This window comes from Gorilla gorilla, chromosome 10 (assembly GCF_029281585.2).
Source record: "Gorilla gorilla gorilla isolate KB3781 chromosome 10, NHGRI_mGorGor1-v2.1_pri, whole genome shotgun sequence".
Lineage (NCBI taxonomy): Eukaryota > Metazoa > Chordata > Mammalia > Primates > Hominidae > Gorilla > Gorilla gorilla.
Genome location: NC_073234.2, coordinates 23395967 through 23423156, shown reverse-complemented (window position 1 = coordinate 23423156; position 27190 = coordinate 23395967). Strand labels below are relative to the sequence as shown.

At 45.7% G+C, this 27190-nt stretch overlaps 1 protein-coding gene across 2 annotated transcripts in view; it reads right to left on the bottom strand.

Moving 5' to 3' along the window:
• Positions 1–10159: 10159 nt before the first annotated feature.
• The window catches only part of NANOGNB (NANOG neighbor homeobox), a 25049-nt gene continuing 8018 nt past the window's right edge, over positions 10160–27190 (bottom strand). The window contains exons 1-4 of one of the 2 annotated variants that reach the window (XM_031016529.2): positions 18903–19074; positions 13963–14295; positions 13760–13839; positions 10160–10481 (exon numbers count right to left, since the gene is read on the bottom strand). In XM_031016529.2, coding sequence (XP_030872389.2) covers positions 10430–10481; positions 13760–13839; positions 13963–14295; positions 18903–19004 — 567 coding nt within the window. In that variant the 5' untranslated portion in view covers positions 19005–19074 and the 3' untranslated portion in view covers positions 10160–10429. Of the gene's footprint in view, positions 10482–13759; positions 13840–13962; positions 14296–18902; positions 19075–27004; positions 27130–27190 lie in introns of those variants that run through there. The other variant, XM_055358599.2, reaches the window with a different exon arrangement.

Sequence of the window (27190 nt, the reverse complement as noted above, 5' to 3'; positions counted from 1 at the left end):
GGAACTCCTGGACTCAAGCAATCCTCCTGCCTTAGCCTTCTGAGTAGTTAGAAGTGCAGACATATGCCACCATTCCCAGCTAATTTTGTTTGTATTTGATTTGTCTTTTTTGAGAGACAAGGTGTCACTCTGTTGCTTAGGCTGGAGTGCATGGCAAAATCATGGCTCTCCTGCAGCCTCAACCTCCTAAGCTCAAGCAAACCTCCCACATCAACCTCCTGAGTAGCTAAGACTATAGGTCTGCGCTATGACACTGAACTAATTTTAAAATTTTTTTGTAGAAATGGGGTCTTGCTATGTTGCCTAGGCTCTGTGGTCCTCAAGCAACTCTGAGGATCTTCCCGGCTCAAGCGATCCTCCTGCCTCTGCCTCCCAAAGTGCTGAAATTACAGGCATGAACCACCGCTCCTAGGCCTAATTTTAAAATATTGTAATGCCTGTAATTCCAGCTACGCGGGAGGCTAAGGCAGGAGAATCCCTGGAACCCGGGAGGCGGAGGTTGTGGTGAGCCGAGACTGCGTCACTGCACTCCAGCCTGAGTAACAGAGTGAGACTGCACCTCAAAAAAAAAAAAAAATTGTTTTGGGTGGGGCTTGGTGGCTCATTCCTGTAATCCCAGCACTTTGGGAGGCTGAGGTGGGTGGATCACCTGAGGTGAGGAGACCAGCCTGACCAACATGGCGAAACCCCATCTTTACTAAAAATACAAAATTAGCCAGGTGTGGTGGCACATGCCTGTAATCCCAGCTACATGGGAGGCTGAGGCAGTAGAGTTGCTTGAACCCGGGAGGCAGAGGTTGCAGTGAGCCGAGATTGTGCCATTGCACTCTGGTCTGGACAACAAGATTGAAATTCCGTCTCAAAAAAAAAAAAATTGTTTTGTACAGATGGGGTCTCACTATGTTGCCTAGGATGCTGTCAAACTCCTGGCCTCAAGTGATCCTCTTGCATCAGCCTCCTGGGTAGTTGAGATTACAGGTGTGAGCCACTGTGCCCAGCTCAGTAGCTTTCAATAAAGTTTTATTGGAACTCTGCCACATATATTCACTTATGTATTCTCTATGGCTTCTTTTGTGCTACAGCGGCAGAATTTAGTTGTTGTCACAGACCATATAGTTTGCAAATTCTTTTTTTTTTTTTTTTTTTTTGAGGTGGAGTCTCACCCTGTTGCCCAGGCTGGAGTACAGTGGAGTGATCTCGGCTCACTGCAACCTCTGCCTCCCAGGTTCAAATGATTCTCCTGTCTTGGCCTCCTGAGTAGCTGGGATTACAGGCGCTTGCCACCATGCCTAGCTAATATTTTGTATTTTAAGTAGAGACAGAGTTTCACCGTGTTGGCCAATCTGGTCTCGAACTCCTGACCTCAGGTGATCCACCCATCTCAGCCTCCCAAAATGTTGGGATCACAGGCGTGAGCCACCGTGCCTGGCCTGCAAATTCTTATGTGTTGACTACTTGGCCCTTTGGAGATAGTTTGCTGACCCTGGTGCTAGACAAAAGTGATGAGTCTTTTTTTGTTGTTTTTTTAAGATGGAATCTTGCTCTGTCGCCCAGGCTAGAGTGCAGTGGGACCACAGGCACGTGCCCTGGCTAATTTTTTTTATGTTTTGTAAAGATGGGATCTTGCTATGTTGCCCAGCCCAGGCTGGTCTCAAACTCCTGGGTTCAAGCGATCCTCCTACCTTGGCCTCCGAAAGTGTTGGGATTACAGGCATGACCCACTGTACCCAGTTGATATATATATTTTTTTAAAGACAGAGTTTCGCCGGGCGTGGTGGCTCACACCTGTAATCCCAGCACTTCGGGAGGCTGAGGCGGGTGGATCACGAGGTCGGAGATCGAGACCATCCTGGCTAACACAGTGAAACCCCGTCTCTACTAACAATACAAAAATTAGCCAGGCGTAGTGGCGGGCGCCTGTAGTCCCAGCTACTCGGGAGGCTGAGGCAGGAGAATGGTGTGAATCCGGGAGGCGGAGCTTGCAGTGAGCCGAGATTGCGCCACTGCACTCCAGCCTGGGCGACAGAGCAAGACTCCGTCTCAAAAAAATAAAATAAAAAAAAAAAAAAAAAAAAAAGACAGAGTTTCACTCTTGTCGCCCAGGCTGGAGTGCAGTGATGTGATCTGGGCTCACTGCAACCTCCAGCTCCCAGGTTCAAGCAATTCTCCTGCTTTAGCCTCCTGAGTAGCTGGGACTACAGACACCTGCCACCACGCCCAGCTAAATTTTTGTATTTTTAATAGAGACGGGGTTTCACCATGTTGGCCAGGCTGGTCTCAAACCCCTGACCTCAAGTGATCCACCGACCTCGGCCACCCAAAGTGATGGGGATTACAGGTGTGAACCACCGCTCCTGGCCTAGTTCTGCCATTATTATTATTATTATTATTATTTTTTGAGACAAAGTCTCTCTCTGTTGCCAGGCCGGAGTGCAGTGGCATGATCTCTGCTGACTGCACCCTCCACATCCTGGGTTCAGGCAATTCTCAGGCCTCCCGAGTAGCTGGGATTACAGCCATGTGCCACCAGACCCAGCTAATTTTTGTATTTTTAGTAGAGACGGGGTTTCACCATGTTGCCCAGGATGGTCTTGATCTACTGACCTTGTGATCCACCCACCTTGGCCTCCCAAAGTGCTGGGATTACAGGCGTGAGCCACCATGCCTGGCCAAGTTCTGCCATTATTAACATTTACATAGGCATGGTACATTTGTCACAATTAATTAATCAATATTGGGTAATCAATATTGATTAATTTTGATTAATCAATATTAATCTTGATGGAATCCTGTTATTAATATTGATTAATGTTTAGGATTCTGGAACATAAAAAGACCATAGATTAAAAACTTGTTTTTTTAATGTGTGCTTTTTTTTTTTTTTTTTTTTTTGAGAGGTCACTCTGTAGCTAGGCTGGAGTGCAATGGTGCGATCTCGGCTCACTGCCACCTCCACCTCCCAGGTTCAAGAGATTCTCCTGCCTCAGTCTCCCGAGCAGCTGGGATTACAGGCATGAGCTACCACGCCAGGCTAATTTTTTGTATTTTTAGTAGAGCTAGGGTTTCACCATGTTGGCCAGGCTGGTCTTGAACTCCTGAGATCAAGTGATCCTCCCTCCTTGCCCTCCCAAAGTGCTGGGATTACAGGTGTGAGCCACTGTGCCCGGCCTAAAAGCTTGTTCTTTTTATGTTCTAGAATCGCATCCAGGATCTCTTCTATTTACTCATTATGTCTCCTTTGGCTCCTCTCGGCTATGACGGTTGGTCTACTGTATCGTAAGAACTCCCATTTCACCCACGGCCTCACCTATTCTCGCGTTTGGTCTCCTATTTGTTCCCTTTTCCTCTATCTGTACTTATTGCCTACCCTCTGAAGACATAATTTGTTTCATACCCACTGCTTTTAAAAGCATTATTGTCTTTCCTTAAGATCTTTGTTTTTTTTATAACTAAGAAAAGTGAGAATTCTAAGGTCAGAGTAGATAGAATTTTTTGTATTCTATTTTCCTCTTGCAAAATTCTCTCAGATTAATCCCATTCTTCTACTGTAGCGCTTACAAATTATAAATAGGATGATATGGTTTTGGGGAATCTGAAAAGGCAGCCTCTAGTGATAAGGTTAGTCAGACCTGGGTTTAAATTCCAGATTTACCATTATTCCAACTACTTGAATCTTGGGTGAATTAATTTAACTTGTCTAATTTCTTAGTTCCATTATCTGTTGAACAGCTATATTACTATCCAACGTGGTTGATGTGAGGGTTTTCTTTATTTTGTTTTTCTTTTTTTGTTTTTGAGACAGGCCTTGCTCTGTCATTCAGTCTGGAGTGCAACTTTTTTTTTTTTTTGTAGAGATGAGGTATTGCTAGGTTTTCCAGGATGGTCTGGAACTCCTGGCTTCAAGCGATCCTCCCTCCTGGGCCTCCCAAAGTATTGTGATTACAGATGTGAGCCACCATGCCTGGACTTAGAGACGTTTAAAATACATGGTTCTGAGTAAATTCCCAAGTAAATTACCAAATCCTCAAATGTCCTGTGCTCTAATCTGTCTTTATTCATACCGAGTATTACTGGGAACTGTAAGGTATTGGGAACTGATTTTTTTTCCTGATCCAATTTCCATATTAATACATTCAATTTACTTAAGAAAGATAATTAACTATGTTTTAATTTATTTCTGGTAAAATGTTAGCAAGAATAAAAATATACACCCACAATACATACTTTAACCATGTATAAATATTTTTATTTATTTATTTATTTATTTTGAGACAGAGTCTCACTCTGTTGCCCAGGCTGGAGTGCAGTGGCGTGATCTCAGCTCACTGCAACCTCCGCCTCCCAGGTTCAAGGGATTCTCCCGGCTCAGCCTCCCGAGCAGCTGGGATTACAGGTGCGTGCCACCAGCCCTGGCTAATTTTTTGTTTTTTGGTAGACGCGGTTTCACCATGTTAGCCAGGATGGTCTGGATCTCCTGACCTCGTGATCCACCTGCTTTGGCCTCCCAAAGTGCTGGAATTACAGGCGTGAGCCACGGCGCCTGGCCCTTAACCATCTAAAAATCTTTAAAACTAGCTGGGAACCGTGGCTCACGCCTATAATCCCAGCACTTTGGGAGGCCTAGGAGAGCAAATCACTTGAGGTCAGGAGTTCGAAACCAGCCTGGCCAACATGGTGAAACTCCGTCTCTACTAAAATTCCAAAACATTAGCTGGGCGTGTTGATGAGAGCCTGTAATCCCAGTTACTTGGGAGGCTGAGGCATGAGAATCACTTGAACCTGGGAGTTGGAGGTTGCAGTGAGCCAAGATGAGGCCACTGCACTTCAGCCTGGGTGACAGAGTGAGACCTTGTCTCAAAAATAAATAGATAAAGAAAATAAAAATAAGGAACAGTCTTACATCACTATTTTTTCTAGTATTTGTTCCAAATTAAAAAATTGTTTTAATTATTGTTTAAATTTAAGGTATACAACATAATGTTTTTTGTTTGTATTTGTTTGTTTGTTTTGAGACGGAGTTTTGCTCTTGTTGCCCAGGCTGGAGTGCAATGGCGCGAGCTCGGCTCACTGCAACCTCTGCTTCCCAGGTTCAAGCGATTCTTCCGCCTCAGCCTCCTGAGTAGCTGAGATTACAGACACCCACCACCACGCCCAGCTAATTTTGTATATATATATATTTTTTTTAGTAGAGATGGGTTTCTTCATTTGTCAGGCTGATCTCAAACTCCTGACTTCAGGTGATCTTCCTGCCTTGGCCTCCCAAAGTGCTGGAATTACAGGCATGAACCACTGCGCCTGGCTGATCTCTCTTATATATGGGATGTAGAAACAGTTAGGGTTGCTCGTGTTGCCCAGGCTGGAGTGCAATGGTGTGATTTCAGCTCACTGCAACCTCCACCTCCCAAGTGCAAGCGATTCTCCTGCCTCAGTCTCCGCAGTAGCTGGGATTACAGGCACCCGCCACCACGCTCGAGTAATTTTTTTGTATTTTTTTTCTTTTGGAGACAGAGCCTCACTCTGTTGCCCAGGCTGGAGTGCAGTGGCCTGAACTCAGCTCACTGCTACCTCCGCCTCCTGGGTTCAAGCAATTCCCCTGTCTCAGCCTCCGGAGTAGCTGGGATTACAGATGTGCACCACCACGCCCGGCTTATTTTTGTATTATTAGTAGAGATGGAGTTTTCACCATGTTGGCCAGGCTAGTCTCGAACTCCTGACCTCAGCTGATCCTCTCACCTCAGCCTCCCAAACTGTTGAGATTATAGGCATAAGCCACCGAGCACAGCCAATTTTTTTGTATTTTTAGTAGAGACAGGGTTTTACCATGATGTCCAGGCTGGTCTCCAACTCCTGACCTCAGATGATCCACCCACCTTGGACTCCCAACACACCGAGCCAGGATGCAGTTATTTTTACAAGGGGCTGGCTTCATTTCCTTTGGGTATATACCCAGAATTGGAATTGCTGGATTATACAGTAGTTCTGTTTTTAATTTTTTGAGGAATCTCCATACTGCTTTCCATAATGACTGCACCAACTTACCTTCCCATCAATGTCAAAACTTTCTCTTTTCTCCACATCCTCACCAACATGTGTTCTGGGTGACTGGGAAGTCCAAGATCAAGGCTCCAGCAAATTCACTGTCTGGGGAGGGCATGCTTCCTGGTTCACAGGTGACTGTATTCTTGGTGCATCCTCACAAGGAAAAATCGGGGAGAGAGCTCTACAGTGTCTCTTTTATAAGTACACTAATCTCATTTATAAGATGCCACTCTTACTGCCTAATCACCTCCCAAAGGCCCTATCTCCTATTATCATCACAATGGGGGTTAGGAAATTTTTTTTTAGATGGAGTCTAGCTCTGTCGTCCAAGCTGGAGTGCAGTGGCTCGATCTTGGCTCACTGCAACCTCCGCTTCCTGGGTTCAAGCCATTCTCCTCCTCAGCCTCTGGAGTAGCTGGCATTACAGGCTCCCGCCACCACACCCGGCTAATTTTTGTATGTTTATTAGAGACAGGGTTTCACCATATTGGCCAGGCTGGTCTCTTACTCCTGACCTCGGGGATCCGTCTACCTCGGCCTCCCAAAGTGGTGGGATTACAGGTGTGAGCCATCGTGCCCGGCTGGAGCGGTTTTATTCACAGTTGCTAAAATTTACCAAGATATCCTTCAGTAGGTTGAATGGATAAACTGTGGTCCATCTACATAATGAAATATTAGTAAGTGATCAAAAGAAATGAGCCGGCCAGGCGCAGTGGCTCACGCCTGTTATCCCAACACTTTGGGAGGCCGAGGGGGGTGGATCACCTGAGGTCAGGAGTTGGAGACCAGCCTGACCAACATGGAGAAAACCCATCTCTACTAAAAATAACTAAATTACCCAGGTGTGGTGGCTCATGCCTATAATCCCAGCTACTTGGGAGGCTGAGGTATGAGAATCGCTTGAACCTGGGAGGCAGAGGTTGCGGTGAGCTGAGATTGCGCCCTTGCACTCCAGCCTAGTCAACAAGAGCAAAACTCCATCTAAAAAAAAAAAAAAAACACTGAGATTAGGAAATAGAAATTCTTTTCTCCAAATTTCTCTCACTCCGTGATATAGGGAATGGGAGATAAACTTACCAAAGTTGGAAATGTCCTCTACTTAAGAGCGCTAGTTCAATAAACTGGCTCCCCCAGCTTTACTGAGGGCTGATAAATTCACCTGGTTCTTTTACTTATCTAGAAACACAGTACAGATATTAAAATACCTAAATCCCCAGTGGCCGCTTTGAACATAGTGCTACCCTACATATTACTGGAAAGAGGAAAAGTCAGGACTGGATTAGAGAAATGGCTAATGAAAGATGGGCTGATGGCTAATCTTAAATTCCACTCTCCCTGTCTTCCTTAGCTTCACGGTCATTTTCTGTGATCCAAAAATGTGGTAAAAAGACTGCATTTTATCTAACTACCAAAGATGTATAGGCAGGAAGCCTGTAAGAATGGCTGATGTGTACAGTAACACACTTATAGACTAGTGCCTGGGCTTTCTCATCTTCTAACTAGTGTTCTTTTTTTGAGTTGTAGAGTGAAAGTCTCAAAAGTTGGGGATAGAAACTGGAGCTCAAAAATTACCACCACAGGCTGGGTGTGGTGGCTCATGCCTGTAATCTCAGCACTTTGGGAGGCTGAGGTGGGCGGATCACCTGAGGTCAGGAGTTGGAGACCAGCTTGGCCAACATGGTGAAACACCATCTCTACTAAAAATACAATATTGGTGAGGCGTGGTGGCTCACCTGAGGTTGGGAGTTCGAGACCAGCCTGACCAACACAGAGAAACTTCGTCTCTACTAAAAATATAGAATTAGCCAGGCATGGTGGCATATGCCTGTAATCCCAGCTACTGGGGAGGTTGAGGCAGGAGAATTGCATGAACCTGGGAGGCGGAGGGTGCAGAGAGCTGAGATCACGCCATTGCACTCCAGCCTGAGCAACAAGAGGGAAACTCCATCTCAAAAAAAAAGAAAAATATTAAATTCCCCATGAAATAATGTATCAAACCCTACTAACTTATACACTTTATTTTAATTTAATTAATTCATTTGTTTATTTATTTATTTTGAGATGGAGTTTTGCTGTGTCACCCAGGCTGGATTGCAGTGGTGCCATCTCAGCTTACTGCAACCTCTGCCTCCCGGGTTCAAGCGATTCTCCTGCCTCAGCCTCCCAAGTAGCTGGGACTATAGGCACCTGCCACCATGCTTGGCTAATTTTTTTGAATTTTTAGTAGAGATTGGGTTTCACCATGTTGGCCAGGCTGGTTTTGAACTCCTGACCTCAAGTGATCCACCGGCCTCAGCCTCCCAAAGTGCTAGGATTACAGGCATGAGCCACAGCGCCAGGCCAATAAATTTTTATTCCATATTTATTCAATAATATTTATTGAGCACCTACTGTATATCAGAAACTAGTTGAAATACATGTGATTATGACAATGAATGAGATCAACAAGTTTCCAACACTAAGAGAGCTCTCATTATGGTGGGGGTAGAGAGATGAAGCAATATATAAATATAGTAATTTTAGATGATGCTGAGTGCTATAAAGTAAATAAAAATAAATAATATGACCAGGAATGACTGAGTATGTGTAGGGCTACTTCAGATAGGTAGTCACAGAAAACATTTTTGAATAGGTGACATTAGAAGTGAGATCTGAATGTTGCAAAGGAGGCAGCCACTCTCAAATCTGGAAGCAGACCATTGTAAGCTGTGGGAACAGCAAGAGCATAAGTCTGGAGATGGCAAGAAACTTACTGTCTCTGAGAAACAAAAGAAGGTGTGTTTGGCGTGTAACGAGCAAGTCAGGGAATGTGGTCAGATGAGATTGGAGACTTTAGCAGGGACCAGATCTTTTAGGTTTTTACAGGCCATAGTCAGGAATCATAATTTTATCCTAAGTGTGATGGCAAGCTATGCAGAGTATATCAGTGTTCTTAATAATAAACAACAAAATTAGTTTAAGGTGAAAAGCATTTAAAGAATATTAGAAGCCAGGCACAGTGGCCCATGCCTATAATTCCAACAGTTTGTGAGGCAGAGGTGAGACAATTGGTAGAGTCCAGGAGTTCAAGATCAGCCTGGGCAACATGATGAAACCCAGTCTCTACAAAAAATACAAAGATTGGTCCAGGCGTGGTGGCTTATGCCTGTAATCCCAGCACTTTGGGAGGCCGAGGCAGGCAGATCACCTGAGGTCAGGAGTTCGAGACCAGCCTGACCAACATGGAGAAACCCTGTCTCTACTAAAAATACAAAAGTAGCCAGGCGTGGTGGCGCATGCCTGTAATCCCAGCTACTCCGGAGGCTGAGGCAGGAGAATCACTTGAACCCGGGAGGCGGAGGCTGTGGTGAGCCAAGATCGCACCATTGCACTCCAGTCTGGGCAACAAGAGGGAAACTCCATCTCAAAAAGAAAAAAAATCTAAATGACCTTAGTCCTCTGACTCAAGTCACACATCAGAAAACAGTCACCCTTGTCTGGGCACTGTAGCTCATGCCTATAATCCCAGCTACTTGGGAGGCTGAGGCAGGAGAATCACTTTAACCCAGGCAGAGGTTGCGTGAGCCGAGACTGCACCACTGCACTCCAGCCTGGGCAACAGAGCAAGATCCTATCACAAAAACAACAACAACAACAAATTGCCCTTCCAGGAGTATAATCACATTTGTAGAGAAAAGTCATGTTTGGAGGGGATGTTTAGAGATATATTGACAAATTGCAGAAGGCACTGAACCCGTTAGCTTCTATAATGGATTTCCCTTTCAGTCTCAAAACATTTCCACAGGTTGGTAATTTTTTCATTGATTTTTTTATTTTCTTTTTTTTTTTTTTTTTTTTTTGAGACAGAGTTTCGCTCATGTTGCCCAGACTGGAATGCAATTGTGTGACCTTGACTCACTGCAACCTCCACTTACCAGGTACAAGCGATTCTCCTGTCTCAGCCTCCCAAGTAGCTTGGATTACAGGCATACACCACCAAGCCTGGCTAATTTTTTTGTATTTAGTAGAGACAGGGTTTCATCATGTTAGTCAGGCTGGTCTCGAACTCCCGACCTCAGGTAACCCACCCGTCTTGGCTTCCCAAAGTACTGGGATTACAGGCGTGCTCCACTGTGCCCGGCCTTGACTCGATTTTTTTTCTTAAATAAAATCAATTAACATCCATTATAAAAACTTTAAATCTACAGTAGGGTAAAAATAAAACACATAAAAACTCCTTTGCATACCCCTCATTTAGTTCTACTCCACGGAATCAACGACTGTTAATGTTTTCTTGTTTATCCTTTCAGAACTCCATTTATTGGTGAGAATGGTGTCATGTAAAATGTCTTAGCCAGTGCGATGGCTCATGCTTGTAATCACAGCATTTCTGGAGGCCAAAATAGGAAGATCACTTGAGGGCAGGAGTTCGAGACCAGCCTTGGCAACACAGAGATCTCCATCTGTTTAAAAAAAAAAAAAAAAAAAAAGAGTTTCACAACACAGTCTATATATTTATTTATTTTAAATTTTTTTTTGAGATGGAGTTTCACTCTTGTCACCCAAGCTGGAGTGCAATGGCACAATCTCGGCTCACTGCAACCTCCATCTCCCAGGTCAAGCAATTCTCCTGCCTCAGCCTCCCGAGTAGCTGGGATTACAGGCGCCTGCCACCAAGCCTGGCCTTTTTTTTTTTTTTTTTTTTTTTTTGTATTTTTAGTAGAGATGGAGTTTCACCATGTTAGTCAGGCTGGTCCCAAACTCCTGACCTCAGGTGATCCACCTGCCTTGGCCTCCCAAAGTGCTGGGATTACAGGCATGAGCCATGCACCCAGCCGCTGTCTATGTATTTAATATATACATCAAAATATGTTAAATCTGGAAAACAATTTTCATTGAAGGCCAAAGTAATCTTTCTAAAATACATTTTAAAATTTCAAAGTGATAAGAAAGTTATGGAGGCAGAAATGGTGCAAGAACATTAGAAACACCATCACACCAGCTGGGCATGGTAAGGTACACCTGCAATCCCAGCTACTCGGGAGGCTGAGGTGGGAGGATCGCTGTAATCTGGGAGTTTGAGACCAGCGTGGGCAGCATAGTGAGACCCCCATCTTTGAAAAACAAACAAAAAAAAACTATCACAGTTGGATTTTAATAGAGGACACTAAGAGTAAACAACACTACATGTGAAACAAATTGATAGAGCCTAGACTATGTCTCGAGTTATAACTGAAAATATACACTTCCTCATTTATAATTTAGAGTAATGATTGCTGGGAAATGCAGTCTCATGCATGTAACTCTTTTAATCCCCACTTGGCTGCATAAGAATAGATCCTGGGCCTGGAATACTTCCTTACCAAGAGGTAAAAGAGCCCGGATGGGTGCAGTGGCTCATGCCTGTAATCCCAGCACTCTGGGAGGCAAGCAGATCACTTGAGGCCAGGAGTTCGAGACCAGTCTGGCCAACATAGTGAAACTTAATGTATACTAAAAATACAAAAATTAGCTGGGTGTGGTGGTACACATCTGTAGTCCCAGCTACTAGGGAGGCTAATGCACGAGAACTGCTTGAACCTGGGAGGTGGAGGTTGCAGTGAGCCAAGATTGGGCCACTGTACTCCAGCCTGGGCAACAGAGCAAGACTCTGTCTCGAATTAAAAAAAAAAAAAAAAAAGGCCGGGTGCGGTGGCTCACGCCTGTAATCTCAGCACTTTGGGAGGCTGAGGTGGGCAGACCAAGAGGTCAGGAGATCGAGACCATCCTGGCTAACATGGTGAAACCCCCATCTCTACTAAAAATACAAAACTTAGCTGGGCGTGGTGGCGGGCACCTGTAGTCCCAGCTGCTCAGGAGGCTGGGGCAGAAGAATGGCATGAACCTGGGAGACAGAGCTTGCAGTGAGCCGAGATTGTGCCACTGCACTCCAGCCTGGGCGACAGAGTGAGACTGTCTCAAAAAAAAAAAAGAGCCCATGTAACCTGTGCTAGCTTATTGTCTTCTGTGAGACTATCTTTCCCTGTGGCAAGCCCAATGCACCAGAGGGGTACGCATAGCCAATTTCCCTGCACTGGCTGCCAGGAAGCTGATCTTGCTCTGTAAGTAAAGCATTGCTCCACCCATGGCTTGACTGCATTGTTTTGCACAACTCTGATACTGAGGTGCATTGAGTGGAGACATTTGGAGTTCTATTTTTGTCGGTTGGCACAGTGATGATCTTTGCAATCCTCCATGTGGTGGGAGTCATTCCCTCGGTGTTGGTAACCAGTGTTCATTGTTCTGCTCTCCTGGGATTGATAACCGGGTGCACCATATTTTGCTTAATGATCAAGTGAGTCCAGGCGTGGTGGCTCACACCTGGAATCCCAGCACTTTGGGAGGCCGAGGCGGGCGGACCATCTGAGGTTAGGAGTTTGAGACCAGCCTGGCCAACATGGTGAAATCCGGTCTTTACTAAAAATACAAAAATTAGCTGGGCATAGTGGCGCGTGCCTGTAATCCCGGCTACTTGGGAGGCTGAGGCAGGAGAATCGCTTGAACCCAGGAGGTAGAGGTTGCAGTGAGCAGAGATCACGCCATTGCACTCCAGCCTGGGTGACAGAGTGAGACTCTGTCTCACAAAACAAACAAAAAACAATGATCAAGTGAGATAATATTTAAACATTTCTAAATAAATATACATAAATAATACATTAAAATTCTATATACGGTCTAGTGCTGTTAAAACTGTTGATATTGGCTGGGTGCGGTGGCTCACACCTGTAATCCCAGCACTTTCGGAGGCCGAGGCAGGCGGATCACAAGGTCAGGAGATCGAGACCATCCTGGCTAACACAGTGAAACCCCGTCTCTACTAAAAATACAAAAATTAGCCGGGCGTGGTGGTGGGTGCCTGTAGTCCCAGCTACTCAGGAGGCTGAGGCAGGAGAATGGTGTGAACCCGGGAGGCGGAGCTTGCAGTGAGCCAAGATCGCACCACTGCACTCCAGCCTGGGCGACAGCGCAAGACTCCGTCTCAAAAACAAGCAAACAAACAAACAAAAAAGCTGTTGATACTGTCCTTAATTCCTTCCAAAAATCACATGAGCTTTTGCCACTAACTAGAGAGGAACAACAATCATCAGATATATTTAGCATCAAAGGAACGAACAGGACAAAATTATCAATTCTGTACTGCAATCAATAAAAAGCTAATGTCTGTATTTGTACATTTGGTAATATGATTACATGTTAAATGGTGGCATGCATATGTGAGTGTGTGCCTGTGTGGTGTTTTGAGTAGAGTGAAAAATACACAGTAAGTGGTTTTTCTGCCACTGGCTGGAACATTAAAAAGTTTATGGGCACTGGATGTGGTGGCTCACGCCTGTAATCCCAGCACTTTGGGAGGCCCAGGCTGGTGGATCACCTGAGGTTGGGAGTTCGAGATCAGCCTAACCAACATGGAGAAACCCCGTCTCCACTAAAAATACAAAATTAGCTGGGCGTGGTGGCGCATGCCTGTAATCCCAGCTACTCGGGAGGCTGAGGCAGGAGAATGGCTTGAACCTGGGAGGCGGAGGGTGTGGTGAGCCGAGATGGCGCCATTGCACTCCAGCCTGGGTAACAAGAGCGAAACTCCGTCTCAAAAAAAAAAAAAGTTTATGGGCATACCCAATAATGATGGAAACACAAACCAACTCCAGAAGTCAATATATTCCTTCTACTTCCTTTTATTTTACAAGAAACACTTTCTTACCTCATATGTTTTTTCTTATGCTTTCTCTTGGACATTTCTTTATTATATTTCTTCCTCGTTTTACAAAACCATTGACTTATCTACAAAAAAATGAGGTGTGGGAGGTGATTAATACAGGAATAAGGATATTGGTCTATATAGCAATAGTACTATACAAGTGACTTTGTCTATCAATGAAGAAATGTCTATTAATGTTGTCATACCTGTTTATGTGTCATGTCAAATTCAAATGAGAGTGATAGACTCTCTTGTATAGTGGGGCACCTGTTTAACTTAAACTTTGCCCAGAGAGTATGCATGAGGGATTTGCTGACTAATCTTTTCTCGGGATACTGTTTCTGTTTCTCATTTTCCCTTTTCCTTTTGTTTTCCTGTTCATCTTGCAGCTCCTTTTCATTTTTTTCTTTTTCTCGTTCTCTCTTTCTGCCTGCTTCTCCTCCTTCTTCTCTCCATTTCTGCTTTCCGTTTTGTTCATCTTCACTGTAATTTCCAGTTGATTGTTCTGGATCTTGATCCCAAGGCATAGCTGATTGTTTCTGTATAAAAAGATCCGTGGAATAAAATCAAGCTGCAGCTAAATTTGACTTTCAGAGCATAGTCAACAATCTTCCCTGGGAGAATATATTTGATTTTCCTAAGTTAGCAATGTTGTACATTGGTGGAAAACATAGAGCAAAGAAAAAGTGAACTTGAGGCTGGGCACGGTGGCTCATGCCTGTAATCCCAGCACTTTCGGAGGCTGAGGCGGGCAGATCACGAGGTCCAGAGATGGAGACCATCTTGGCTAACATGGTGAAACCCCGTCTCTACTAAAAATACAAACATTAGCTGGGCATGGTGGCACGCGCCTGTAGCCCCATGCTACTCGGGAGGCTGAGGCAGGAGGATCGCTTTAACCCAGGAGGTGGTGGCTCACGCCTGTAATCCCAGCACTTTGGGAGGCCGAGGTGGGTGGATCACCTAAGGTCAGGAGATCGAGACAAGCCTGGCCAATATGGTGAAACCCCGTCTCTACTAAAAATACAAAAATTAGCTGGGTGTGGTGGCATGCACCTGTAGTTCCAGCTACTTGGGAGGCTGAGGCAGGAAAATTGCTTGAACCCAGGAGGCAGAGGTTGCAGTGGGCTGAGGTTGCGCCACTGCACTCCAGCCTGGCGACAGAGTGAGACTGCATCTCAAAAAAAAAAAAAAAAAAAAAAAAATTTGCCAGGCATGGTGGCAGGCACATATAATCCCAGCTACTTGGGAGGCTGAGGCAGGAGAATTGCTTGAACCCGGTGGGTGGAGGTTGCAGTAAGCCAATATCGCACCATTGCACTCTAGCCTGGGCAACAGGGCCAGACTCTGTCTCAAAAAAAATAAAAATAAAAATAAGAAGAAATTCATTGCAGGGAATTGGCTTACGCAATCTTGGAACTGTCTTGGCAAGTCCGAAAGGATGGCTGGAACCCTTTGGTGTGCGATGGAGCTGCTCTCCCTAGGCAGAATTTCCTCTTAAAGCCTTAACTGATTGGATTAGGCTTTCTCAGATTATAATCCCTTTTACTTGAAGACAATTAATATGGATTTTAATTACATCTAAAAATGCCAGTAGCAAGGCCCGGCGTGGTGGCTCATGCCTATAATCCCAGCCCAGCCACTGCACTCCAGCCTGGGCGACAGAGCAAGACTCTGTCTCAAAAGAAAAGAAATATGCCGGCCGGGCGCGGTGGCTCACGCCTGTAATCCCAGCACTTTGGGAGGCCGAGGCGGGCAGATCACGAGGTCAGGAGATTGAGACCATCCTGGCTAACACGGTGAAACCCCATCTCTACTAAAAATACAAAAAATTAGCGGGGCATGGCGGCGGGTGCCTGTAGTCCCAGCTACTCCGGAGGCTGAGGCAGGAGAATGGCAAGAACCAGGGAGGCGGAGCTTGCAGTGAGCTGACATCCTGCCAGCTGACATCGTGCCACTGGACTGCAGCCTGGATGACAGAGCGAGACTCCCTCTCAAAAAAAAAAAAGAAAAAGAAAAAGAAAAGAAATATGCCAGTGGCACCTAGTGTTTGATTGAATAACTGGGGTCTATAGCCTACCCAAGTTGCCACATTAAAGACCATCACACTGATACTCAAACCAGACAGATATCACCCCCAAAAAACTATAGATTAATGTCCATTATGAATATGGAGGAAAAACTTCAACAAAATGCTAGCAATCCTAAATCCAGCAACATAGTAAAACGATTATGCACCATAACCAAGTAGGATTTATTCTAGAAATATGTGATTAGTTCAAAATAGGAAAATCAATGTAATACATCATATGAATAGAATAAAGGAAAAAAACATGCAATCATCTCAATAGAGGCAGAAAAAGACCGTTTCTCTAAAATTTAAAGTTACCATATGACCCAGCAATTGCCCCTTTAAACAAAATGTATTATATCTATACAATAGACTATTATTTAGTCACAAAAGGAAATAAAATGCTGATTCATGCTCAACATGGATGAATATTGAAAACAAGCTAAGCGGGGGGTTGGGTGTGGTGACTCACGTCTGTAATCCCAGCACTCTGGGAGGCTGAGGCGAGAGGACTGCTTGAGCCCAGGAGTTTGAAACCAGCCTGGGCAACAGAGTGAGTGAGGTCTCCTCCCCGCAAAAAATAAAAAAATGAGGTGAGAGGATCACTTGAGTCCAGGAGGTCAAGGCTGCAGTGAGTCCTGATCATGACACTGCACTCCCACCTGGGTGACAGAGCAAGACCCTGCCACACCGGAAAAAAAAAAAAAGAGGAAAAAGGAAAGCAAGTTAAGTGAAAGTTGAAATACAAAAAGTCATATATTGTATGATTCTGTTTATATGAAATGTCCAGCATAGGCAAACCTATAGAGACAGAAAGTAAATTAGTGATTATCAGAGATTAGGGTGGGATAAAATTCGGAGTGTCTGCTAATTGGTATACATTTTCTTTTAAAAAAAGTAATTTATTTATTTTTAAGAGACGGCAGTGGGTGAGGTGGGATGGCAGCTAACTGTGTTGTTGTTGGTCTCGAAATCGTCAGCTTCAGTGATCTGTCGGCCTTGGCATTCCAAAGTGCTGAGATTACAGGCGTGAGCCACCGCACCAGGCCACAAGTTTTCTTTTGTTAGAAAAAAAAAAAAAAAAAAAACCCTCTTGTAACCCACATCCTTCTATTGCTACCACTCCTCTTCTCAATTTCTTTTACAGAATGTGATAAAGTGTAAGAAAATTTTAAAGAGTTCTCTGTATGTGTTCTTTGCCTGTTGGTGATTTTTCTCCCCTCATTCTCTCTTGAATATTCTCCAATCAGGCTTTCACATCCACTTCCACACATTCCTCTTCAGAGTCAGACATTAATGACCTTGACATTGCAAAAAAAGTAAAATGGCCACCAGGCACGGTGGTTCCCGCCTGTAATCCCAGCATTTTGGGAGGCCAAGGCGGGCAGATCACCTGAGGCCAGGAGTTTGAGACCAGCTTGGCCAACATGGTGAAACCCTGTCTCTACTAAAAATACAAAAATTAGTTAGGCTTGGTGGCGCACGCCTGTAGTCCCAGCTACTTGAGAAGTTGAGGCAGGAGAATCGCTTGAACCCGGGAGGCAAAGACTGCAGTGAGCTGAGATCGCCCCACTGTGCTCCAGCCTGGGCAACAGAGCAAGACTCAGTCTCAAAACAAACAAACAAACAACAACAAAACAAAGGCCAGGCGTGGAGAGTCACTCCTGTAATCGCGGCACTTTGGGAGGCCGAAGTGGGTGGACCACTTGAGGTCAAGAGTTCAGGACCAGCCTGGCCAACATGGTGAAACCCCATCTCTATTAAAAATACAAAAAACTAATCAGACATGTCTTTTGAACCCCAGGAGGGGGAGGTCGCAGTTAGTTGAGATTGTGCCACTCCAGTCTGGGCAACAGAACAAGACTGTGACTCAAGAAACAAAAACAAAAGAAAAGAAATCAAATGGCCAATTTCCCATCCCCATTTTCTTTTAAGGGTATCGTGGTGGTGAGATAGTGGGTTTGTTTTGTTTTGTTTGTTTGCTGTTTTGTTTTATTGAGACGGAGTCTCACTCTGAAGCCCAGACTGGAGTGCAGTGGCTGGATCTCAGCTCACCACAACCTCTGCCTTTTGGGCTCGAAGGATTCTCTTGCCTCAGCCTCCTGAGTAGCTGGGACTACAGGCGTGCCTCACCAAGCCCGGCTAATTGTTGTATTTTTGGTGGAGATGGGGGGGTTTCATCATCTTGGCCAGGATGGTCTTCAACTCCTGAGCTCAAGCGATCTGCCCCGCTTGGCCTCCCAAAGTGCCGGAATTTGAGGTGTGAGCCACTGTGCCTCGCCTGTCCCCATCTTACTTACTTGAATGATCAGGGGCTTCTGAAGTATCGGGATCTCTCTCCACATTGAAAGAGTTTATTCTCCCACTTCCTGAACACCATCCTTTCCTGGGGCTTCCTCAAGTCAATGGCTGCTCTTTCAAAGCTTTCTTTGTTGCTCCTCTTTCCCCTACTGATTTCTGTCCCTGTGCTTTTTCAATCACACTCAAGGTTAAATCCCTTCACCTCTTATCTCCTTTACATGTAGCTCTAATCCAGGTCATCTAATCTCATGGTTTTTAATACTGCCCAAAAGGGAGATTATTTTCAAATTTTTATTTCCAGTCTTGTATGTCAAACTCCCAATTCAATATCTCTGCTTGGATGTCTAATAAGTTATGTGAATTGAACTTAAAATTCCCAAACTCAGTTTATGGCTCCCTTCACTGAACGCTGACCCACTCAGGCCTCTCTATCTTAGTAAAGCCAACTCCATCTGCCCAGTGGTTTGAGTCAAAAAGCTTGGTGCTGTCTTTCACTTCTTCCCTTTCTCATAGCTCAACTCAATCTGTCAGAAAGTCTTGCTTTTCTTTCTTTAAAATATATCCAGACAACTGCCACTTCTTTTTTTTTTTTGAGACGGAGTCTGGCTCTGTCGCCCAGGCTGGAGTGCAGTGGCGCGATCTCGGCTCACTGCAAGCTCCGCCTCCCGGGTTCACGCCATTCTCCTGCCTCAGCCTCCAGAGTAGCTGGGACTACAGGCGCCCGCCACCGCGCCCAGCTAATTTTTTGTATTTTTAGTAGAAACGGGGTTTTACCTTGTTAGCCAAGATGATCTCGATTTCCTGACCTCGTGATCTGCCCGCCTCGGCCTCCCAAAGTGCTGGGATTACAGGCGTGAGCCACCGCGCCCGGTGCATTGAGGAATTTTAAAGACCAATTAGTCCTTGGCAGGGAGGTTACAGAGATGACCGACCAGATAAGGTAGATGTCATCCATCTTTTGGATGTCAGTGGGCCACAAATATGAGCACCCAGTGGTAATTCACAAAAGGAATTCCACAAAAAGAACACATTTCCTGACATCTATTTTTGGAGCCATGAAGAAAAAAAACTTTTCAAATAGCCATATGAAAAATGTTCAATTTACATGTTGCAGAGTGTCCGAAATAGTGAGATATACTGATAAGAAAATGCTTTCCAAAATACAGTGGAGAGACAGGAAAAAAAAAAATGTAGGGCTGGGCGTGGTGGCTCATGCCTGTAATCCTAGCACTTTGGGAGGTCAAGGCGGGCAGATCATTTAAGGTCAGAAGTTCAAGACCAGCCTGACCAACATGGTAAAACTCCATCTCTACTAAAAATACAAAACTTAGCTTGTGTAGTGGTACGTGCTTGTAATCCCAGCTACTTGGAGGCTGAGGCAGGAGAATCGCTTGAACCTAAGAGGCAGAGGTTGCAGTGAGCCAAGATACTGCCACTGCATTCCATTCGGGGACAGAGAGTGAGACTCCATCTTAAAAATAAACAAATACATAAATATTTTATGAAAATGCTACTTGGTTGGGTGAGGTGTCTCACATCTGTAATCCTAGTATTTTGGAAGGCCAAGGCAGAAGAATTGTTTGAGCTCAGGAGTTCAAGAACAGCTTGGGCATCACGGTGAGACCCCTGATTCCATTATTATTATTATTATTATTATTATTATTATTATTATTATTTTTGATTTTTGAGACGAAGTCTCCTTTCTTGTTCCCCAGGCTGGAGTGCAATGGTGCGATCTTGGCTCACTGCAACCTCCGCCTCCCAGGTTCAAGCGATTCTCCTGCCTCAGCTTCCCGAGTAGCTGGGATTACAGGCACCTGCCACCACGCCCAGGTAATTTTTGTATTTTTAGTGGAGACAGGGTTTAACCATGTTGGCCAGGCTGGCCTCGAATTCCTGACATGAGGTGATCTGCCCGCCTTGGCCTCCCAAAGTGCTGGGATTACAGGTGTGAGCCACCGCTGCCCAGCCCATTTTATTTATTTATTTATTTATTTATTTATTTATTTATTTATTTTTGAGACAGAGTCTTACTCTGTCACCAGGCTGGAGTGCAGTTGTGTGATCTCGGCTCACTGCAAACTCCACCTCCCAGTTTCAAGTGATTCTCCTACCTCAGCCTCCAAGTAGCTGGGATTACAAGCAAGTGCCACTATGCCCAGCTAATTTTTTGTATTTTTAGGAGACATGAGGGTTTCTCCATGTTGGCCAGGCTGGTTTGGAACTCCCGACCTCAAGCGATCTGCCTGCCTTGGCCTCCCAAAGTACTGGGATCATAGACATGAACCATCGTGCCTGGCCTCCGACTATACTCTTACCTGGTCACACAACCAGCCTCACACTCTGGTAGAATAAACCACTTGTTAACCACTTCGTTAATCTCAGCTAAGAGAAGAGAATTTTATTTTATTTCATTTCATTTATTTATTTATTTTTGAGACGGAGTCTTGCTCTGTCACCCAGGCTGGAGTGCAGTGGGGTGATCTCGGCTCACTGCAAGCTCCGCCTCCCGGGTTCACACCATTCTCCTGCCTCATCCTCCCAAGTAGCTGGAACTACAGGCGCCCGCCACCACGCCTGGCTAATAATTTTTTGTATTTTTAGTAGAGACGGGGTTTCACCATGTTAGCCAGGATGGTCTCGATCTCCTGACCTCGTGATCCGTCCGCCTCAGCCTCCCAAAGTGCTGGGATTACAGGCGTGAGCCACCGCACCTGGCAGAGAAGAGAATTTTAAAGAATCACTGAAGACCAAGTGCGGTGGCTCATGCTTGTAATCCCAGCACTTTGGGAGGTGGAGGCGGGCGGATCATTTGAGGTCTGGAGTTCGAGACCAGCCTGGCCAACATGGTGGAATCCCATCTCTACTAAAAATACAAAAATTAGCTTGGCGTGGTGGCACACCCCTGTAATCCCAGCTACTCCAGAGGCTAAGGCAAGAGAATTGCTTGAATCTGGGAGGTGAAGATTGCAGTGAGCTGAGATCACGGACAGCACTCCAGCCTGGGTGACAGAGCAAGACTGTCTCAAAAAAAAAAAAAAAAAAAATCACTCAAAGTTTGACTTTTGTGTTTGGGGATACCCAGGATCCGACACCTGACTCAATCATGACAATGTTGAAAAGTGAGAGGGAATCAGGAGCTGTCCACGGTGGCCAAATGTGGACAGGAGGTCTCTGTTCGTCATGGTCGCTGGTAGTCCCCTCAGATGCAGGTAAGCTAGGGGAGTAAACATTTGATAGAGGCTGCTTTTGAGCTGTCCTGGGCACATTAGAGTTGCTGCCTATGGCCTTACAGGTCTTCCATCCTAGCAGCTCCTCTTGAAAGGAACACGGACTATCAGAAGCTGGGGGCTGAGGAGGGAGTTCCACAGGCCAGCTGTAAGAGATAAGTTCCCAAAAAGCAAATTCGGGGAATAGGCACTCATAGGGAAGAGATCTTAAAAAGCAACAGAGAAGGCCGGGTGCGGTGGCTCACGCCTGTAATCCCAGCACTTTCAGAGGCCGAGGTGGGTGGATGACGAGGTCAGGAGTTCAAGACCAGCCTGGCCAATATGGTGAAACCCCGTCTTTACTAAAAAATACGAAAATTAGGCTGGGCACAGTGGCTCACGCCTGTAATTTCAGCACTTTGGGAGGCCGAGGCAGGCGGATCATCAGGTCAGGAGTTCGAGACCAGCCTGACAAACATGGTGAAACCCCGTCTCTATTAAAAATACAAAAAAATTAGCAGAGTGTGGTGTCGCATGCCTGTAATCCCAGCTACTTAGGAGCTGAGGAAGGAGAATCTCTTGAACCTGGGAGGCAGAGGTTACAGTAAGCCAAGATTGTGTCACTGTACTCCAGCCTGGGTGACAGAGCAAGACTACATCTCCAAAAAAAAAAAATTAGCTGGGCGTGGTGGCACACAACTGTAGTCCCAGCTACTCAGGAGGCTGAGTCAGGAGAATCGCTGGTACCTGGGAGGTGGAGGTTGCAATGAGCCAAGATCCGGCCACTGCACTCCAGCCTGGGCGACAGAGCAAGACTCTGTCTTAAAAAAAAAAAAAGGGGGGGCTGGGCATGGTGGCTCGTGCATGTAATGCCAGCACTTTGGGAGGCCGAGGCGGGTGGATCATGAGGTCAGGAGATCAAGACCATCCTGGCTAACACGGTGAAACCCAGTCTCTACTAAAAAATACAAAAAAAAAAAAAAAAGCCGGGCACGGTGGCTTACTCCTGTAATCCCAGCACTTTGGGAGGCCGAGGTGGGCAGATCACAAGGTCAGGAGATCGAGACCATCCTGGCTAACATGGTGAAACCCCGTCTCTACTAAAAATACAAAAAATTAGCCAGGCGTGGTGGTGGGTGCCTGTACTCCAAGCTACTCGGGAGGCTGAGGCAGGAGAATGGTGTGAACCTGGGAGGCGGAGCTTGCAGTGAGCCGAGATCATGCCACTGCACTCCAGCCTGGGCGGCAAAGCGAGACTCCCTCTCTAAAAAAAAGAAAAAAAAGCAACAGAGAAATCTGGGCTCGGTGGCTCACACCTGTAATCCTAGCACTTTGGGAGGCTGAGGTGGGTGGATCACCTGAGATTAGGAGTTCGAGACCAGGCTGGGTAACATGGTGAAACCCCGTCTCTACTAAAAATACAAAAAAATTAGCCAGGCATGGTGGCAGGCGCCTGTAGTCCCAGCTACTGGGGAGGCTGAGGCAGGAGAATGGTGTGAACTCAGGAGGTGGAGCTTGCAGTGAGCCGAGATCACGCCACTGTGCCCCAGCCTGGGCGACAGAGTGAGACTCCGTCTCAAAAAAAAAGAAAAAAAAAAAAAAGAAACAGAGAAGACCTGGCTCGGTGGCTCATGCCTGTAATCCCAGCTACTTGGGAGACTGAGGCAGGAGAATGGCTTGAACCTGGGAGGCAGAGGTTGCAGTGAGCTGAGATCGCGCCACTGCACTCCAGCCTGGGCAACAAGAGGGAAGCTCCATTCCCGCCCCGCGTCCCCCCAAAAAAGAGAGAGAGAGATCCTCCTGCCGCGGCCTCCCAAAGTGCTGGGATTACAGGCATGAGCCACTGTGCCCGGCCGAGAATGGATTTTTAAATACCCAAATAAAGGTAATTATTTGTTAGGAAGCAAGAGAGACTGGAAAGGCTCTGGGATCTGCTTGAGATTTCCTCTGGGGTCAGGGCAAGGCAAGTCAGCAGAACAGGTTAAAGGGACAGTTATCGACAGAGAATAATCTGCTCCTGTTCTAACCCTTCCAAGTTCACCTTATCCAAAAGCAGTTAGGCTCTGATGACTATTTTATTCCCTTGCAGATGCATCTTATGAAAATAGAGATTTGGCCGGGTGTGGTGGCTCACGCCTGTAATCCCAGCACTTTGGGGAGGCCGAGATGGGCGGATCACGAGGTCAGAAGTTTGAAACCATCCTGGCTAACACGGTGAAACCCCGTCTCCACTAAAAATACAAAAAATTAGCCGAGCGTGGTGGTGGGTGTCTGTAGTCCCAGCTACTTGGGAGGCTGAGGCAGGAGAATGGTGTAAATCTGGGAGGCAGAGCTTGCAGTGAGCCGAGATCGCGCCACTGTACTCCAGCCTGGGCGACAGAGCAAGACTCCATCTCAAAAAGAAAAAAAAAAGAAAATAGAGATTTAACCCTTGGCAGAGAATATGGAGCAGAGGCTAGAGAAGGCTTAGACTAGTAAGAACTGAAATGGACACTTCAGGCCTATGATGATAGCTACATCACATATTCCCCCGTTTTATGTATAAACCAGCTGACACTTTGAGAGGGTAAGTGACATGTCTTAGGTACACAGCTTAGAAAGTGGCACAAACTAAAAAGGAACAAAGCTGTTTGGTTTCAAATCTCAAATGGAAGAAGGACCTGACCCAGAGGTGACCAGTCCAGTGAAGACAGTGGTCCTTAGGATCCAGGTAAATAAAATGCACTGAAAATAGAGCAGTTCTGCAGGGTGAAGTAGTTTCATCTGTCTGTGCAGAACCAACCTTACAAACAAATGGAGAAAATGGAGTGTGGCTTTCATTCTTGCGAGTTTGAATTTTGCAGGGGTAGTGATTGAGATTGCAAGGGACCTTAGTTTGTGTGTGTGTGTGATGTGGGGGGTGGGTGTCAGTGTGTTTTCAGGATTTGGATTTTCTAGAAATCAGACCCTGTCGGCCGGGCACGGTGCCTCACGCCTGTAATCCCAGCACTTTGGGAGGCCCAGGTAGGCAGATCATCTGAGGTCAGGAGTTCAAGGCCAGCCTGACGAACATGGTGAAACCCCATCTCTACTAAGCCCCATCTCTACTAAGCCCCATCTCTACTAAAAATACTGGGCATGGTGGCGCACGCCTATAATCCCAGCTGCTCAGGTGTGGGAGGCAGGAGAACCACTTGAACCTGGGAAGTGGAGGTTGCAGTGAGCCGAGATCACACCATTGCACTCCAGCCTGGGCAATAAGAGCGAAACTCCGTCTCAAAAAATAAATAAATAAAAATAAATATTCTCTAACGCTTAAACTAATCCTATGAGATAGAAATTATTCAAGTCCTCATTTTATAAATGAGGAAGCTGAAGTTTACAAGACCAGTGCTCTAACCCCTGAGCTATGGAACCAACTGCGAAGCTGAAGTTTAGAGCAGGGCAGTAACTTGTAGATCACAGCTTAGTTAAGTGGCAGAGCCTGGAGAGGAAGAAAGGCTGTCTGATTACAAATCTCAAAAGTAAGAAAGATGTCATCCAGAGAAATGAGAAGGATTGTCCTGGAGGATTTGAGAATCATGTGTGGTATTTCTGTTCTGATCTACCCAGCTGTTTGAGAATAATAACCATCTACACTTAATAGATGGTTTTTCATTTCCAAAGTGAAAAAGAACAACAGTACAGGTAAGCGATGAAAGAAGGCACATCTGGGGGCCGGGCGCGGTGGCTCACTCCTGTAATCCCAGCACTTTGGAAGGTCGAGGTGGGCGGAACACCTGAGGTCAGGAGTTCGAGACCAGCCTGGCCAACATGGTGAAACCCTGTCTCTACGAAAAATACAAAAATTAGCCGGGCATTGTGTGTTGTGGCGTGCACTTGTAATCCCAGCTACTAGGAAGGCTGGGCCAGGAGAATTGCTTGAACACGGGAGGCGGAGGTTGCAGTGAGCCAAGATTGCGCCACTGCACTCCAGTCTGGGTGACAGAGCGAGACTCTGTCTAAAAAAAAGAAAGAAAGAAAGAAGGCGCATCTGAATCTTTCCAGCCACAGGGGAAATCCTGCCAAAACGCAGATAAATAAACCCCCTGAAGTCTCTGTACAACACATTTATTCAAACCTGCTTTGAATAATTTGACAAATCTGCTTGACAATAACCTGATTAAGGGGTAGACACAAAAAGGAGGTGGCACAGTGATTTTCTAGTACATTTTTCTTCTTAGGAAGCTCTTTACAGCTATTCTATTGGAGAGGAACAACCATAGTAATTATTGAAATGGCAAAACCCTATATCCTCTGGAAAGCATTCTACCCGCCTTTCCCCTTCCCCCTCCCTGCCAGTGGCTCTCAGAGTTCAGCATGCATAATAATCCCCAGGAAGGCTTGTTGAAATGAGGTTCCTGGGTCCCACCCCAGAATTTCTGATTCAGTAATTCACACGCGGGGCTCAAAAATTTGCATGTCTGTGTAGGGGCGGAGAGGGTGTGATCCCTTTCCTCCTGATAGTAAGAGTCAGGAGGACACTCCAATAACAAAAGGCAGATTAACAAGAGAAAAGCATAACAAATTTATCTAATCAAAGTTTTACTTGACAAAGGAGCCTTCAGAGATGAAGATCGAAAGACTCAGGAAAAAAGTGTCTATTTTTATGCTTAGCTTCTCTGAAGAATGGACAGCTGTGTAGAAATGTGACTGGACAAAAAGGGAACGACCTAATGGTAATAGACTGAGTGGGGAAACCCAGCAAAGCCTGATTTTTTTTTTTTTTTTTTGAGACGGAGTCTCACTCTTGTCGCCCAGGCTGGAGTGCAGTGGCGCGATCTTGGCTCACTGCAACCTCTGCCTCCTGGTTCAAGCCATTCTCCTGCCTCAGCCTCCCGAGTAGCTGGGATTACAAGCACGCACCACCATGCCCGGCTAATTTTTGTATTTTTAGTAGAGATGGGGTTTCACCATGTTGGCCGAGCTGGTCTGGAACTCCTGACCTCGTGATCTGCCCGCGTCGATTACAGGCTTGAGCCACCGAGCCCGGCTGACAATGTATTTTCACATGTACTTGAGAAAATGTCCTGGTGTTCCAGATGCTGGCAGTTTCTAAATATGAAATATACATTTCCGGAGATCCATTTTGCAGAGAGGCATTCCCAGTTTGTTTGTTTGTTTGTTTGTTTATGACAGAGTTTTGCTCTTGTTGCCCAGGCTGGAGTGCAGTGGTGCGGTCTCCGGTCACTGCAACCTCCGCCTCCCGGGTTCAAGCGATTCTCCGGTCTCACCCTCCCAAGTAGGTGGGATTACAGGCGCCTGCCACCACGCCGGCTAATTTTTGTATTTTTAGTAGGGATGGGGTTTCACCACGTTGGTCAGGCTGGTCTCGAACTCCTGACCTCAGGCAATCCACCCACCTTGGCCTTCCAAAATGCTAAGATTACAGGTGCGAGCCACCGCGCCCGGCCTCCCAGTATTTTTATATCAAAGAATTTTAAAATATTGTTTTCAATAAAGATGTAAACTTTCCCATAGAGAGTAACTTAATGTCTGAAACTAACCAAAAAAAAAAAAAAAAAAAAGAAAGGAAGGAAGAAAGAGAGGGAGACAGGCTTTCAAAAAATATGCCTGTGCTGGAATTGCGAATTGTTCCTTGATAAAAGTCCTCTGTTGAAAGGCATTCCTTTAGACCCTGAGACTCACCTGCTGAGGCAGCACTGAATCTTCCATTTCTGTCTCAACCACAAATGGAATGCTCAGGTCAAGACTCCACTCCTACACATGTGCCTGGGGCAGTCTCATTTTTAATTCCATGCCTCTCTTGATGCCTGTAAAAAGGTATATGGTAATATAAACATTATATCATGTTTACAGCTAAGAAGACTAAAA